Source organism: Oncorhynchus keta, chromosome 15, assembly GCF_023373465.1.
Source record: "Oncorhynchus keta strain PuntledgeMale-10-30-2019 chromosome 15, Oket_V2, whole genome shotgun sequence".
Lineage (NCBI taxonomy): Eukaryota > Metazoa > Chordata > Actinopteri > Salmoniformes > Salmonidae > Oncorhynchus > Oncorhynchus keta.
The window spans coordinates 508,150-524,814 of NC_068435.1; the positions used below are offsets into that span (position 1 = coordinate 508,150).

General features: G+C 46.3%; 1 protein-coding gene and 1 long non-coding RNA gene across 3 annotated transcripts in view; one reads left to right on the forward strand and one right to left on the reverse strand.

The window, feature by feature from the left end:
• Positions 1–16,665, reverse strand: part of LOC118395161 (V-type proton ATPase subunit H-like) — a 76,746-nt gene that overhangs the window by 10,321 nt on the left and 49,760 nt on the right. Inside the window, exons 9-11 of one of the 2 annotated variants that reach the window (XM_052462701.1) lie at positions 12,556–12,748; positions 2,158–2,336; positions 1,285–1,410 (exon numbers count right to left, since the gene is read on the reverse strand). In XM_052462701.1, the coding sequence (XP_052318661.1) occupies positions 1,285–1,410; positions 2,158–2,336; positions 12,556–12,748 (498 nt within the window). Of the gene's footprint in view, positions 1–1,248; positions 1,411–2,157; positions 2,337–12,555; positions 12,749–16,665 lie in introns of those variants that run through there. The other variant, XM_052462700.1, reaches the window with a different exon arrangement.
• On the forward strand, positions 12,758–13,726 carry LOC127907469 (uncharacterized). Its single transcript, XR_008064452.1, has 3 exons — positions 12,758–13,202; positions 13,365–13,401; positions 13,652–13,726. It is a non-coding gene; the product is annotated as an uncharacterized LOC127907469 (long non-coding RNA).

The window sequence follows — 16,665 nt, forward strand, 5'->3', positions numbered from 1 at the left end:
AAAACAGCATTCTCTAGTAAAGCCCCTCAATTACAAAACAGCATTCTCTAGTAAAGCCCCTCAATTACAAAACAGCATTCTCTAGTAAAGCCCCTCAATTACAAAACAAACGGAACAGCTTGCCCTGTCAGGTAAAAGATGCAGACTCCATTGAGGTTATTTAAATAACATTTAAACACCAACCTTTTTAGCCAGGCCTTTAATAAGTGATTGTATTCTTATGTTATTTTATTTACACTTAGGGTGCCATTTGGGATGCAACCTCATTACTGAACATCCACACTAGGTAGTGCTCCGTGTCTTACCTAACATCCACACTAGGTAGTGCTCTGTGTCTTACCTAACATCCACACTAGGTAGTGCTCTGTGTCTTACCTAACATCCACACTAGGTAGTGCTCTGTGTCTTACCTAACATCCACTCTAGGCAGTGCTCTGTGTCTTACCTAACATCCACACTAGGTAGTGCTCTGTGTCTTACCTAACATCCACACTAGGTAGTGCTCTGTGTCTTACCTAACATCCACACTAGGTAGTGCTCTGTGTCTTACTTAACATCCACACTAGGTAGTGCTCTGTGTCTTACCTAACATCCACACTAGGCAGTGCTCTGTGTCTTACCTAACATCCACACTAGGTAGTGCTCTGTGTCTTACCTAACATCCACACTAGGTAGTGCTCCGTGTCTTACCTAACATCCACACTAGGTAGTGCTCTGTGTCTTACCTAACATCCACACTAGGCAGTGCTCTGTGTCTTACCTAACATCCACACTAGGTAGTGCTCTGTGTCTTACCTAACATCCACACTAGGTAGTGCTCCGTGTCTTACCTAACATCCACACTAGGTAGTGCTCTGTGTCTTACCTAACATCCACACTAGGTAGTGCTCTGTGTCTTACCTAACATCCACACTAGGCAGTGCTCCGTGTCTTACCTAACATCCACACTAGGTAGTGCTCTGTGTCTTACCTAACATCCACACTAGGTAGTGCTCTGTGTCTTACCTAACATCCACACTAGGCAGTGCTCCGTGTCTTACCTAACATCCACACTAGGCAGTGCTCCGTGTCTTACCTAACATCCACACTAGGTAGTGCTCTGTGTCTTACCTAACATCCACACTAGGTAGTGCTCTGTGTCTTACCTAACATCCACACTAGGCAGTGCTCTGTGTCTTACCTAACATCCACACTAGGCAGTGCTCTGTGTCTTACCTAACATCCACACTAGGTAGTGCTCCGTGTCTTACCTAACATCCACACTAGGCAGTGTTCTTTGCTTACTTGAGGAGTTCGTAGTTCTTCTCGTTGAGGCGAACAGCGTTCTCACGCCAGAACTTCTCTGATTTGTGGACTGGGCTCCACTCCAGGCGACCAGACTTCAGCTCCGAGCTGTACTCATCAAACGAACTGTGTGTGAGTGATAGAGAGTGAGAGAAAACCAGCTTAAATAACAAGCAACAAACAAACTAGCAGATAAACTTTGTTGAAGAACAAGCCTCAGTCCCGACAGTCCTTAATATAGAGAGATGTTGACCTGTTGGAGAGTTCAATTTGAGGGGTATTCCAGGACGGGTCCAGTTCCAGTGTGGTTTAAGAGATCTGTACAGTTCTGCTAGCGTAGCGCCTAGTTTCTCCAGGTTCAAGTAACAGCACAGTAATGCCTGCTAGCGTAGCGCCTAGTTTCTCCAGGTTCAAGTAACAGCACAGTAATGCCTGCTAGCGTAGCGCCTAGTTTCTCCAGGTTCAAGTAACAGCACAGTAATGCCTGCTAGCGTAGCGCCTGCTAGCGTAGCGCCTAGTTTCTCCAGGTTCAAGTAATAGCACAGTAATGCCTGCTAGCGTAGCGCCTAGTTTCTCCAGGTTCAAGTAACAGCACAGTAATGCCTGCTAGCGTAGTGCCTAGTTTCTCAAGGTTCAAGTAACAGCACAGTAATGCCTGCTAGCGTAGCACCTAGTTTCTCCAGGTTCAAGTGAAAGCACAGTAATGCCTGCTAGCGTAGCGCATAGTTTCTCCAGGTTCAAGTAACAGCACAGTAATGCCTGCTAGTGTAGCTGAGGTTAGCAGTAACGTTACCTGTCAGGTCCTGGACACTCTCTCCCAGACTCTAGGTTCGGACATGGAGAAGTTAGGGTTAGGGGTCAGAAGTAACCTACCTGAGGTCCTGAACGCTCTCTCCCAGACTCTCCAGCAGGAACTTGATGTCTTCAGTGATGTCCTCATCGTCATACTTCTGCTGGTCCAGATTCTCCAGCTGCTTCAGAACCTTACACTGGATCATGGCCAGGGCATACTCCTGACGGGTCTCCCTATCCGCTGACTTCTCCAACAGGTTCTAGAATAATAATATTAACATGTATCATGGCCAGAGCATAATCCTGATGGGTCTCCCACTCAGTCGATTTCTCCAGAACCCTCTACTACGTACGTGGTTTGAGGAGATAGCAAGGTAACTTTGGTCAACCCAGAGTTCGACTCTGGATAACAAGTACCACGAAAGTTGCACAGCTTTTAGCCAGGTACATTTCTACGGCAACAAATCCTTCAGATTTGGTGGATTCAAATCAAATCAAATTTTATTTGTCACATACACATGGTTAGCAGATGTTAAATGCGAGTGTAGCGAAATGCTTGTGCTTCTAGTTCCGACAATGCAGTGATAACCAACAAGTAATCTAACTAACATTTCCAAAACTACTGTCTTATACACAGTGTAAGGGGATAAGGAATATGTACATAAGGATATATGAATGAGTGATGGTACAGAGCAGCATACAGTAGATGGTATCGAGTACAGTATATACATATGAGATGAGTGTGTAGACAAGTAAACAAAGTGGCATAGTTAAAGTGGCTAGTGATACATGTATTACATAAGGATGCAGTCGATGATGTAGAGTACAGTATATACATATGCATATGAGATGAATAATGTAGGGTAAGTAACATTATATAAGGTAGCATTGTTTAAAGTGGCTAGTGATATATTTACATAATTCCCATCAATTCCCATTATTAAAATGGCTGGAGTTGGGTCAGTGTCAATGACAGTGTGTTGGCAGCAGCCACTCACTGTTAGTGGTGGCTGTTTAACAGTCTGATGGCCTTGAGATAGAAGCTGTTTTTCAGTCTCTCGGTCCCAGCTTTGATGCACCTGTACTGACCTCGCCTTCTGGATGATAGCGGGGTGAACAGGCAGTGGTTCGGGTGGTTGATGTCCTTGATGATCTTTATGGCCTTCCTGTAACAACGGGTGGTGTAGGTGTCCTGGAGGGCAGGTAGTTTGCCCCCGGTGATGCGTTGTGCAGTCCTCACTACCCTCTGGAGAGCCTTACGGTTGAGGGCGGAGCAGTTGCCGTACCAGGCGGTGATACAGCCCGCCAGGATGCTCTCGATTGTGCATCTGTAGAAGTTTGTGAGTGCTTTTGGTGACAAGCCGAATTTCTTCAGCCTCCTGAGGTTGAATAGGCGCTGCTGCGCCTTCTTCACGATGCTGTCTGTGTGGGTGGACCAATTCAGTTTGTCTGTGATGTGTATGCCGAGGAACTTAAAACTAGCTACCCTCTCCACTACTGTTCCATCGATGTGGATAGGGGGGTGTTCCCTCTGCTGTTTCCTGAAGTCCACAATCATCTCCTTAGTTTTGTTGACGTTGAGTGTGAGGTTATTTTCCTGACACCACACTCCGAGGGCCCTCACCTCCTCCCTGTAGGCCGTCTCGTCGTTGTTGGTAATCAAGCCTACCACTGTTGTGTCGTCCGCAAACTTGATGATTGAGTTGGAGGCGTGCGTGGCCACGCAGTCGTGGGTGAACAGGGAGTACAGGAGAGGGCTCAGAACGCACCCTTGTGGGGCCCCCGTGTTGAGGATCAGCGGGGAGGAGATGTTGTTGCCTACCCTCACCACCTGGGGGCGGCCAGTCAGGAAATAAAACAGATCTCTAGCTTAAACTGACAGATTTTTATGGGGAATTTATGGGGAATTTTATATTATGCTAATTAGATTGCCGCTTAAAGTCAAGGCATTGCAATATTTTCCGAATGCACAACTCAAACTGCTACAGCGACAAACTCCACGCTGCTCCCACCACACTGCTCCCACCACACTGCTCCCACCACACTGCTCCCACCACTCTGCTCCCACCACTCTGCTCCCACCACTCTGCTCCCACCACGCTGCTCCCACCACTGCTGCTCCCACCACGCTGCTCCCACCACTCTGCTCCCACCACTCTGCTCCCACCACTCTGCTCCCACCACTCTGCTCCCACCACGCTGCTCCCACCACGCTGCTCCCACCACGCTGCTCCCACCACGCTGCTCCCACCACTCTGCTCCCACCACTCTGCTCCCACCACTCTGCTCCCACCACTCTGCTCCCACACTGCTCCTCCCACCACGCTGCTCCTCCCACCACACTGCTCCCACCACACTGCTCCCACCACTCTGCTCCCACCACTCTGCTCCCACCACGCTGCTCCCACCACGCTGCTCCCACCACGCTGCTCCCACCACGCTGCTCCCACCACGCTGCTCCCACCACTCTGCTCCCACCACTCTGCTCCCACCACTCTGCTCCCACCACTCTGCTCCCACCACTGCTGCTCCCACCACTGCTGCTCCCACCACGCTGCTCCCACCACTCTGCTCCCACCACTCTGCTCCCACCACTCTGCTCCCACCACTCTGCTCCCACCACACTGCTCCCACCACACTGCTCCCACACTGCTCCTCCCACCACGCTGCTCCTCCCACCACACTGCTCCCACCACACTGCTCCCACCACGCTGCTCCCACCACACTGCTCCCACCACTCTGCTCCCACCACTCTGCTCCCACCACTCTGCTCCCACCACTCTGCTCCCACCACTCTGCTCCCACCACGCTGCTCTCACCACGCTGCTCCCACCACTCTGCTTCCACCACTCTGCTCCCACCACTCTGCTCCCACCACTCTCCTCCCACCACTCTGCTCCCACCACTCTGCTCCCACCACTCTGCTCCCACCACGCTGCTCTCACCACGCTGCTCCCACCACGCTGCTCCCACCACTCTCCTCCCACCACGCTGCTCCCACCACTCTGCTCCCACCACGCTGCTCCCACCACGCTGCTCCCACCACTCTGCTCCCACCACGCTGCTCCCACCACGCTGCTCCCACCACGCTGCTCCCACCACGCTGCTCCCACCACGCTGCTCCCACCACTCTGCTCCCACCACTCTGCTCCCACCACGCTGCTCCCACCACGCTGCTCCCACCACGCTGCTCCCACCACACTGCTCCCACCACGCTGCTCCCACCACACTGCTCCCACCACTCTGCTCCCACCACGCTGCTCCCACCACGCTGCTCCCACCACGCTGCTCCCACCACGCTGCTCCCACCACGCTGCTCCCACCACGCTGCTCCCACCACACTGCTCCCACCACACTGCTCCCACCACGCTGCTCCCACCACTCTGCTCCCACCACGCTGCTCCCACCACGCTGCTCCCACCACGCTGCTCCCACCACGCTGCTCCCACCACTCTGCTCCCACCACTCTGCTCCCACCACTCTGCTCCCACCACTCTGCTCCCACCACGCTGCTCCCACCACTCTGCTCCCACCACTCTGCTCCCACCACTCTGCTCCCACCACTCTGCTCCCACCACGCTGCTCCCACCACGCTGCTCCCACCACTCTGCTCCCACCACGCTGCTCCTCCCACCACGCTGCTCCCACCACTCTGCTCCCACCACTCTGCTCCCACCACTCTGCTCCCACCACTCTGCTCCCACCACTCTGCTCCCACCACGCTGCTCCCACCACGCTGCTCCCACCACGCTGCTCAAACTGCACAGCTACACGCCGCTCCGAGCTGCCACGTTCAAGAGTTAAGAAAATAGTAAAAAATTATTGAAAAAGGTAGCAATAAAGTGGCTATATACAGGGGGTACCTGTACCGGGTCAATGTGGAGGCTATATACAGGGGATACCTGTACCGGGTCAATGTGGAGGCTATATACAGGGGATACCTGTACCGGGTCAATGTGGAGGCTATATACAGGGGGTACCTGTACCGGGTCAATGTGTGAGAAAAGGAGGAGATAATGTTGTTCCCAGACTCTCTAACATTAATGATATGCATGTCAATCTCTATTGGAACTCTATTCCACAGTACTACATAGAGCCAGTGACCACATGGAACTCTATTCCACAGTACTACATAGAGACATGACTACATGGAACTCTATTCCACAGTACTACATAGAGCCATGACTACATGGAACTCTATTCCACAGTACTACATAGAGCCAGTGACCACATGGAACTCTATTCCACAGTACTACATAGAGCCAGTGACCACATGGAACTCTATTCCACAGTACTACATAGAGCCGTGATCACATGGAACTCTATTCCACAGTACTACATAGAGACATGACTACATGGAACTCTATTCCACAGTACTACATAGAGCCATGACCACATGGAACTCTATTCCACAGTACTACATAGAGCCGTGACTACATGGAACTCTATTCCACAGTACTACATAGAGCCGTGACTACATGGAACTCTGTTCCACAGTACTACATAGAGCCGTGACCACATGGAACTCTGTTCCACAGTACTACATAGAGCCGTGACCACATGGAACTCTATTCCACAGTACTACATAGAGCCGTGACCACATGGAACTCTGTTCCACAGTACTACATAGAGACATGACTACATGGAACTCTATTCCACAGTACTACATAGAGCCGTGACTACATGGAACTCTATTCCACAGTACTACATGGAACTCTGTTCCACAGTACTACATAGAGCCGTGACTACATGGAACTCTATTCCACAGTACTACATAGAGCCGTGACTACATGGAACTCTATTCCACAGTACTACATGGAACTCTGTTCCACAGTACTACATAGAGCCGTGACTACATGGAACTCTGTTCCACAGTACTACATAGAGCCATGACCACATGGAACTCTGTTCCACAGTACTACATAGAGCCATGACTACATGGAACTCTGTTCCACAGTACTACATAGAGCCATGACTACATGGAACTCTGTTCCACAGTACTACATAGAGCCATGTCTACATGGAACTATATTCCACAGTACTACATAGAGCTATGACTACATGGAACTCTATTCCACAGTTCTACATAGAGCCATGACTACATGGAACTCTATTCCACAGTACTACATAGAGCCATGACTACATGGAACTCTATTCCACAGTACTACATAGAGCCATGACTACATGGAACTCTATTCCACAGTACTACATAGAGCCATGACTACATGGAACTCTATGCCACAGTACTACATAGAGCCATGACCACATGGAACTCTATTCCACAGTACTACATAGAGCCGTGACCACATGGAACTCTATTCCACAGTACTACATAGAGACGTGACTACATGGAACTCTATTCCACAGTACTACATAGAGCCGTGACTACATGGAACTCTATTCCACAGTACTACATAGAGCCGTGACTACATGGAACTCTATTCCACAGTACTACATAGAGCCGTGACTACATGGAACTCTATTCCACAGTACCACATAGAGCCGTGACTACATGGAACTCTATTCCACAGTACTACATAGAGCCATGACTACATGGAACTCTATTCCACAGTACTACATAGAGCCATGACTACATGGAACTCTATTCCACAGTACTACATGGAACTCTGTTCCACAGTACTACATAGAGCCATGACTACATGGAACTCTATTCCACAGTACTACATAGAGCCATGACTACATGGAACTCTATTCCACAGTACTACATAGAGCCATGACTACATGGAACTCTATTCCACAGTACTACATAGAGCCATGACTACATGGAACTCTATTCCACAGTACTACATAGAGCCATGACTACATGGAACTCTATTCCACAGTACTACATAGAGCCATGACTACATGGAACTCTATTCCACAGTACTACATAGAGCCATGACTACATGGAACTCTATTCCACAGTACTACATAGAGCCATGACTACATGGAACTCTATTCCACAGTACTACATAGAGCCATGACTACATGGAACTCTGTTCCACAGTACTACATAGAGCCATGACTACATGTAACTCTATTCCACAGTACTACACAGAGCCATGACTACATGTAACTCTATTCCACAGTACTACACAGAGACATGACTACATGGAACTCTATTTCACAGTACTACATAGAGCCATGACTACATGTAACTCTATTCCACAGTACTACACAGAGCCATGACTACTACTATAAAATACACACCTTATGGAAGAGCGAAGGACTGAAGCAACACAAACATGGGCAGAGAGACACGCACACAATAACATACACACTACACATACACACAATAACATACACACTACACACACACACAATAACATACACACACACACAATAACATACACACTACACACACACACAATAACATACACACTACACACACACACAATAACATACACACTACACACACACACAATAACATACACACACACACAATAACATACACACACACACAATAACATACACAATAACATACACACACACACACAATAACATACACACTACACACACACACTACACACTAACATACACACTACACACACACACACTACACACACACACAATAACATACACACTACACAATAACATACACACTACACACACACACACAATAACATACACACTACACACACACACAATAACATACACACTACACACACACACAATAACATACACACTACACACACACACACAATAACATACACACTACACACACACAATAACATACACACTACACACACACACACACACACACACACACACACAATAACATACGCACTACACACACACAATAACATACGCACTACACACACACACAATAACATACACACTACACACACACACAATAACATACACACTACACACACACACACAATAACATACACACTACACACACACACAATAACATACACACTACACACAATACACATACACACTACACACACACACACACAATAACATACGCACTACACACACACACACAATAACATACACACTACACACACACACACTACACACACACACACATAACATACACACTACACACACACACACAATAACATACACACTACACAAACACACTACACACACACACACAATAACATACACACTACACACACACACACAATAACATACACACTACACACACACAATAACATACGCACTACACACACACACACAATAACATACGCACTACACACACACACACAATAACATACGCACTACACACGCACACAATAACATACACACTACACACAATAACATACACACTACACACACACACAATAACATACACACACACAATAACATACACACTACACACACAATAACATACACACACAATAACATACACACTACACACACAATAACATACACACTACACACACAATAACATACACACTACACACACACAATAACATACACACTACACACGCACACAATAACATACACACTACACACAATAACATACACACTACACACACACACAATAACATACACACACACTACACACAATAACATACACACTACACACACACACAATAACATACACACACACAATAACATACACACTACACACGCACACAATAACATACACACTACACACAATAACATACACACTACACACACAATAACATACACACTACACACACAATAACATACGCACTACACACACACAATAACATACGCACTACACACGCACACAATAACATACACACTACACACGCACACAATAACATACACACTACACACACACACAATAACATACACACACACAATAACATACACACTACACACGCACACAATAACATACACACTACACACGCACACAATAACATACACACTACACACACACACACAATAACATACACACTACACACACACACACAATAACATACGCACTACACACACACACAATAACATACACACTACACACACACACAATAACATACGCACTACACACACACACAATAACATACACACTACACACACACAATAACATACGCACTACAGACACTACACACACAGTACTGTAGATATGTAGTAATGGTGGAGTAGGGGCCTGAGGGCACACAGTGTGTTGTGAAATCTGGGAAATGTAAAGTTTTTAAAATTGTATAAACTGCCTTAATTTTTCTGGACCCCAGGAAGAGTTATGGGGATCCATAATTAACACAAATGCCTCGAGATGACCTTAATATTAGACATTGCGCACCAGCTGTTACTGACAGACACACCCCCCACCCCTGGATGTAGCTAGTCTGTCCTGCCGATGGAAAACCAGCTGTTATTATCTATGACGTCGTTCAATCATGAAACTTAAGATATTACCGTTAAATGTCCCGTTGATAGGATAGTCTCGAACGGAGCTCTTCCAGTTTATTCTCCAGTGATTACACTTTGGCTAATAGAACGAACGGTAGAGGCGGGTTACCCACTCACCGACAAATTCTCACAAGGCACCATGACCTCCGCCCCTTGCATTTCCTTCATGTGAATGACAGGGATTTGGGCCTTGTCTGGGGACAACATGATCTCCTCCTTCATGTGGATGACAGGGATTTGGGCCTTGTCTGGGGACAACATGATCTCCTCCATGTGGATGACAGGGATTTGGGCCTTGTCTGGGGACAACATGATCTCCTCCTTCATGTGGATGACAGGGATTTGGGCCTTGTCTGGGGACAACATGATCTCCTCCTTCATGTGGATGACAGGGATTTGGGCCTTGTCTGGGGACAACATGATCTCCTCCATGTGGATGACAGGGATTTGGGCCTTGTCTGGGGACAACATGATCTCCTCCTTCATGTGGATGACAGGGATTTGGGCCTTGTCTGGGGACAACATGATCTCCTCCTTCATGTGGATGACAGGGATTTGGGCCTTGATTGGGGACAACATTATATCCTTCCTGTCAGACTCATTAAAGATTAAATCTTCATCCAGTTCGAGGTTAGTAAATCGCTGTTCTGATATCCTGAAGCTCTTTTCGGTCATAGGAGACGGTAGCATCAACATTATGTACAATTGCTTAGATTCCTTTGACAGATCATTTAAAACAAGCGTAGCTGCTTTTTTTATTTCACCTTTATTTAACCAGGTAGGCTAGTTGAGAACACCTTTATTTAACCAGGTAGGCTAGTTGAGAACACCTTTATTTAACCAGGTAGGCTAGTTGAGAACACCTTTATTTAACCAGGTAGGCTAGTTGAGAACACCTTTATTTAACCAGGTAGGCTAGTTGAGAACACCTTTATTTAACCAGGTAGGCTAGTTGAGAACACCTTTATTTAACCAGGTAGGCTAGTTGAGAACACCTTTATTTAACCAGGTAGGCTAGTTGAGAACACCTTTATTTAACCAGGTAGGCTAGTTGAGAACACCTTTATTTAACCAGGTAGGCTAGTTGAGAACACCTTTATTTAACCAGGTAGGCTAGTTGAGAACACCTTTATTTAACCAGGTAGGCTAGTTGAGAACACCTTTATTTAACCAGGTAGGCTAGTTGAGAACACCTTTACTTTATTTGACACACTGAACTCTGTCTGCAAAGTAGTTGGTGAACCAGACGAGGCAGTCATCTGAAAAACCGAGGCTACTGAGTCTGCCGATAAGAATGTTGTGATTGACAGACTCGAAAGCCTTGGCAAGGTCGATGAAGACGGCTGCACAGTACTGTCTTTTATCGATGGCGGTTATGATATCGTTTAGTACCTTGAGTGTGGCTGAGGTGCACCCGTGACCGGCTCGGAAACCAGATTGCACAGCGGAGAAGGTACGGTGGGATTCGAGATGGTCAGTGACCTGTTTGTTGACTTGGCTTTCGAAGACCTTAGATAGGCAGGGCAGGATGGATATAGGTCTGTAACAGTTTGGGTCCAGGGTGTCTCCCCCTTTGAAGATGGGGATGACTGCGGCAGCTTTCCAATCCTTGGGGATCTCATAGGAGTTGCGACAATGGCGGCAGATAGTTCCAGAAATAGAGGGTCCAGATTGTCAAGCCCAGCTGATTTGTACGGGGCCAGAATTTGCAGCTCTTTCAGAACATCTGCTATCTGGATTTGGGTAAAGGAGAACCTGGAGAGGCTTGGGCGAGTAGCTGCGGGGGGGGGGCGGAGCTGTTGGCCGAGGTTGGAGTAGCCAGGCGGAAGGCATGGCCAGCCGTTGAGAAATGCTTGTAGTAGTTTTCGATAATCGTGGATTTATCGGTGGTGACCGTGTTACATAGCCTCAGTGCAGTGGGCAGCTGGGAGGAGGTGCTCTTGTTCTCCATGGACTTCACAGTGTCCCAGAACTTTTTGGAGTTGGAGCTACAGGATGCAATTTTCTGTCTGAAGAAGCTGGCCTTTGCTTTCCTGACTGACTGCGTGTATTGGTTCCTGACATCCCTGAACAGTTGCATATCGCGGCGACTATTCGATGCTATTGCAGTCTGCTGAACAGGTAACGTAACTAACTAGCAGTACGTACCCTGAAGGCAGCCAGGATGATGCGCGTGACCTTCTCCTTGACAGACTCCTGCAGGATGTCAGACAGGGCCGGCACCACGTTGTAACGGCGTAGCTGCTCACAGAGCTGAGAGTTGAAGGCCAGCAGCCACACACAAAACCCCATCTGGTACTGCAGCTGGAAACCACACTTGTTACTGAGCACAGCCGTGATGCTAGAGGGAGGAGAGAGAACAGGGTCAGGGGTTAATGCTACAGGGAGGAGAGAGAACAGGGTCAGGGGTCAGGTAGTAATGCTAGAGGGAGGAGAGAGAACAGGGTCAGGGGTCAGGTAGTAATGTTAGAGGGAGGAGAGAGAACAGGGTCAGGGGGTAATGCTACAGGGAGGAGAGAGAACAGGGTCAGGGGTCAGGTAGTAATGCTAGAGGGAGGAGAGAGAACAGGGTCAGGGGTCAGCTAGTAATGCTAGAGGGAGGAGAGAGAACAGGGTCAGGGGTCAGGTGGTAATGCTACAGGGAGGAGAGAGAACAGGGTCAGGGGGTAATGCTACAGGGAGGAGAGAGAACAGGGTCAGGGGTCAGGTAGTAATGCTAGAGGGAGGAGAGAGAACAGGGTCAGGGGTCAGGTAGTAATGCTAGAGGGAGGAGAGAGAACAGGGTCAGGGGTCAGGTGGTAATGCTACAGGGAGGAGAGAGAACAGGGTCAGGGGGTAATGCTACAGGGAGGAGAGAGAACAGGGTCAGAGGTCAGGTAGTAATGCTAGAGGGAGGAGAGAGAACAGGGTCAGGTAGTAATGCTAGAGGCAGGAGAGAGAACAGGGTCAGGGGTCAGGTAGTAATGTTAGAGGGAGGAGAGAGAACAGGGTCAGGTAGTAATGCTAGAGGCAGGAGAAAGAACAGGGTCAGGGGTCAGGTAGTAATGCTAGAGGGAGGAGAGAGAACAGGGTCAGGGGTCAGGTAGTAATGTTAGAGGGAGGAGAGAGAACAGGGTTAGGGGTCAGGTGGTAATGCTAGAGGGAGGAGAGAGAACAGGGTCAGGGGTCAGGTAGTAATGCTAGAGGGAGGAGAGAGAACAGGGTCAGGTAGTAATGCTAGAGGGAGGAGAGAGAACAGGGTCAGGGGGTAATGCTACAGGGAGGAGAGAGAACAGGGTCAGGGGTCAGGTAGTAATGCTAGAGGGAGGAGAGAGAACAGGGTCAGGGGTCAGGTAGTAATGCTAGAGGGAGGAGAGAGAACAGGGTCAGGGGGTAATGCTAGAGGGAGGAGAGAGAACAGGGTCAGGTAGTAATGCTAGAGGGAGGAGAGAGAACAGGGTCAGGGGTCAGGTGGTACAGGACACCACACTTGTCGATCACAGCAGTTTTATGGTGCATCGTGGTTTTATTGCATGGTTTTGGTTATGGAGTTTATGGCTTGAGTTACAGATAACAGCAGTGGTTAGGCTAACTTCCTCTTGTAGTGTAGTCAAGCAGCATAAAGCATCAGACAACCCCAAACACACTAATGATGTAATGCTAACAGATAGTATAATAGAAGTATCCAATGATTGTAACAACAGAAGTATACTGAACAAAAATATAAACTGTTGGTCCCATGTTTCATGAGCTGAAATAAAAGATCCCAGAAATGTTCCATATGAATAAAAAGTATTATTTCTCAAAAATGTTGTGCACAAATTTGTTTACATCTCTGATAGGATTTCTCCTTTGCCAAGATAATCCATCTACCTGACAGTTGTGGCATATCAAGAAGCTGATTAAACAGCATGATCATTACACAGGTGCACCTTGTGCTGGGGACAATATGTCACTAAAATGTGCAGTTTTGTCACAACGCCATGCCACAGATTCCTAAAGATTTTTTTAAACCTTTAATTAACTAGGCAAGAACAAATTCTTATTTATAATGACGGCCAAACCCGGACAATGCTAGGCCAATTGTGCGCCACCCTATGGGACTCCCAATCACAACCGGTTGTGATACAGCCTGGATTTGTTTGGCCCTGTCTGGGGGTGTCCTCGGATGGGGCCACAGTGTCTCCTGACCCCTCCTGTCTCAGCCTCCAGTATTTATGCTGCAGTAGTTTATGTGTCGGGAGGCTAGGGTCAGTTTGTTATATCTGGAGTACTTCTCCTGTCCTATTCGGTGTCCTGTGTGAATTTAAGTGTGCTCTCTCAAATTCTCTCTTTCTCTCGGAGGACCTGAGCCCTAGGACCATGCCTCAGGACTACCTGACATGATGACTCCTTGCTGTCCCCAGTCCACCTGGCCGTGCTGCTGCTCCAGTTTCAACTGTTCTGCCTTATTATTATTCGACCATGCTGGTCATTTATGAACATTTGAACATCTTGGCCATGTTCTGTTATAATCTCCACCCGGCACAGCCAGAAGAGGACTGGCCACCCCACATAGCCTGGTTCCTCTCTAGGTTTCTTCCTAGGTTTTGGCCTTTCTAGGGAGTTTTTCCTAGCCACCGTGCTTCTACACCTGCATTGCTTGCTGTTTGGGGTTTTAGGCTGGGTTTCTGTACAGCACTTTGAGATATCAGCTGATGTACGAAGGGCTTTATAAATACATTTGATTTGAGGTACAGGAAACCACACTTGTTAATAAATATAGTAATAGTATCCAGAGACTAGTAGTATTAGATGTGGTAATAGTATCCAGAGACTAGTAGTATTAGATGTAGTAATAGTATCCAGAGACCAGTAGTATTAGATGTGGTAATAGTATCCAGAGACTAGTAGTATTAGATGTAGTAATAGTATCCAGAGACTAGTAGTATTAGATGTAGTAATAGTATCCAGAGACTAGTAGTATTAGATGTAGTAATAGTATCCAGAGACTAGTAGTATTAGATGTAGTAATAGTATCCAGAGACTAGTAGTATTAGATGTAGTAATAGTATCCAGAGACTAGTAGTATTAGATGAGACTAGTAGTAATAGTATAGTATCCAGAGACTAGTAGTATTAGATGTAGTAATAGTATCCAGAGACTAGTAGTATTAGATGTAGTAATAGTATCCAGAGACTAGTAGTATTAGATGTAGTAATAGTATCCAGAGACTAGTAGTATTAGATGTAGTAATAGTATCCAGAGACTAGTAGTATTAGATGTAGTAATAGTATCCAGAGACTAGTAGTATTAGATGTAGTAATAGTATCCAGAGACTAGTAGTATTAGATAGTAGTAATAGTATCCAGAGACTAGTAGTATTAGATGTAGTAATAGTATCCAGAGACTAGTAGTATTAGATGTAGTAATAGTATCCAGAGACCAGTAGTATTAGATGTAGTATCCAGAGACTAGTAGTATTAGATAATAGTATCCAGAGACTAGTAGTATTAGATGTAGTAATAGTATCCAGAGACTAGTAGTATTAGATGTAGTAATAGTATCCAGAGACTAGTAGTATTAGATGTGGTAATAGTATCCAGAGACTAGTAGTATTAGATGTAGTAATAGTATCCAGAGACTAGTAGTATTAGATGTAGTAATAGTATCCAGAGACTAGTATTAGTATAATAGATGTAGTAGTAATAGTATGAGACTAGTAGTATTAGATGTAGTAATAGTATCCAGAGACTAGTAGTATTATGTAGTAATAGTATCCAGAGACTAGTAGTATTAGATGTGTAATAGTATCCAGAGACTAGTAGTATTAGATGTAGTAATAGTATCCAGAGACTAGTAGTATTAGATGTAGTAATAGTATCCAGAGACTAGTAGTATTAGATAGTATCCAGAGACTAAGTAGTATCCAGAGACTAGTAGTATTAGATGTAGTAATAGTATCCAGAGACTAGTAGTATTAGATGTAGTAATAGTATCCAGAGACTAGTAGTATTAGATGTAGTAATAGTATCCAGAGACTAGTAGTATTAGATGTAGTAATAGTATCCAGAGACTAGTAGTATTAGATGTAGTAATAGTATCCAGAGACTAGTAGTATTAGATGTAGTAATAGTATCCAGAGACTAGTAGTATCAGAGACTAGTATTAGATAGTAGTATTAGATAAATAGTATCCAGAGACTAGTAGTATTAGATGTAGTAATAGTATCCAGAGACTAGTAGTATTAGATGTAGTAATAGTATCCAGAGACTAGTAGTATTAGATGTAGTAATAGTA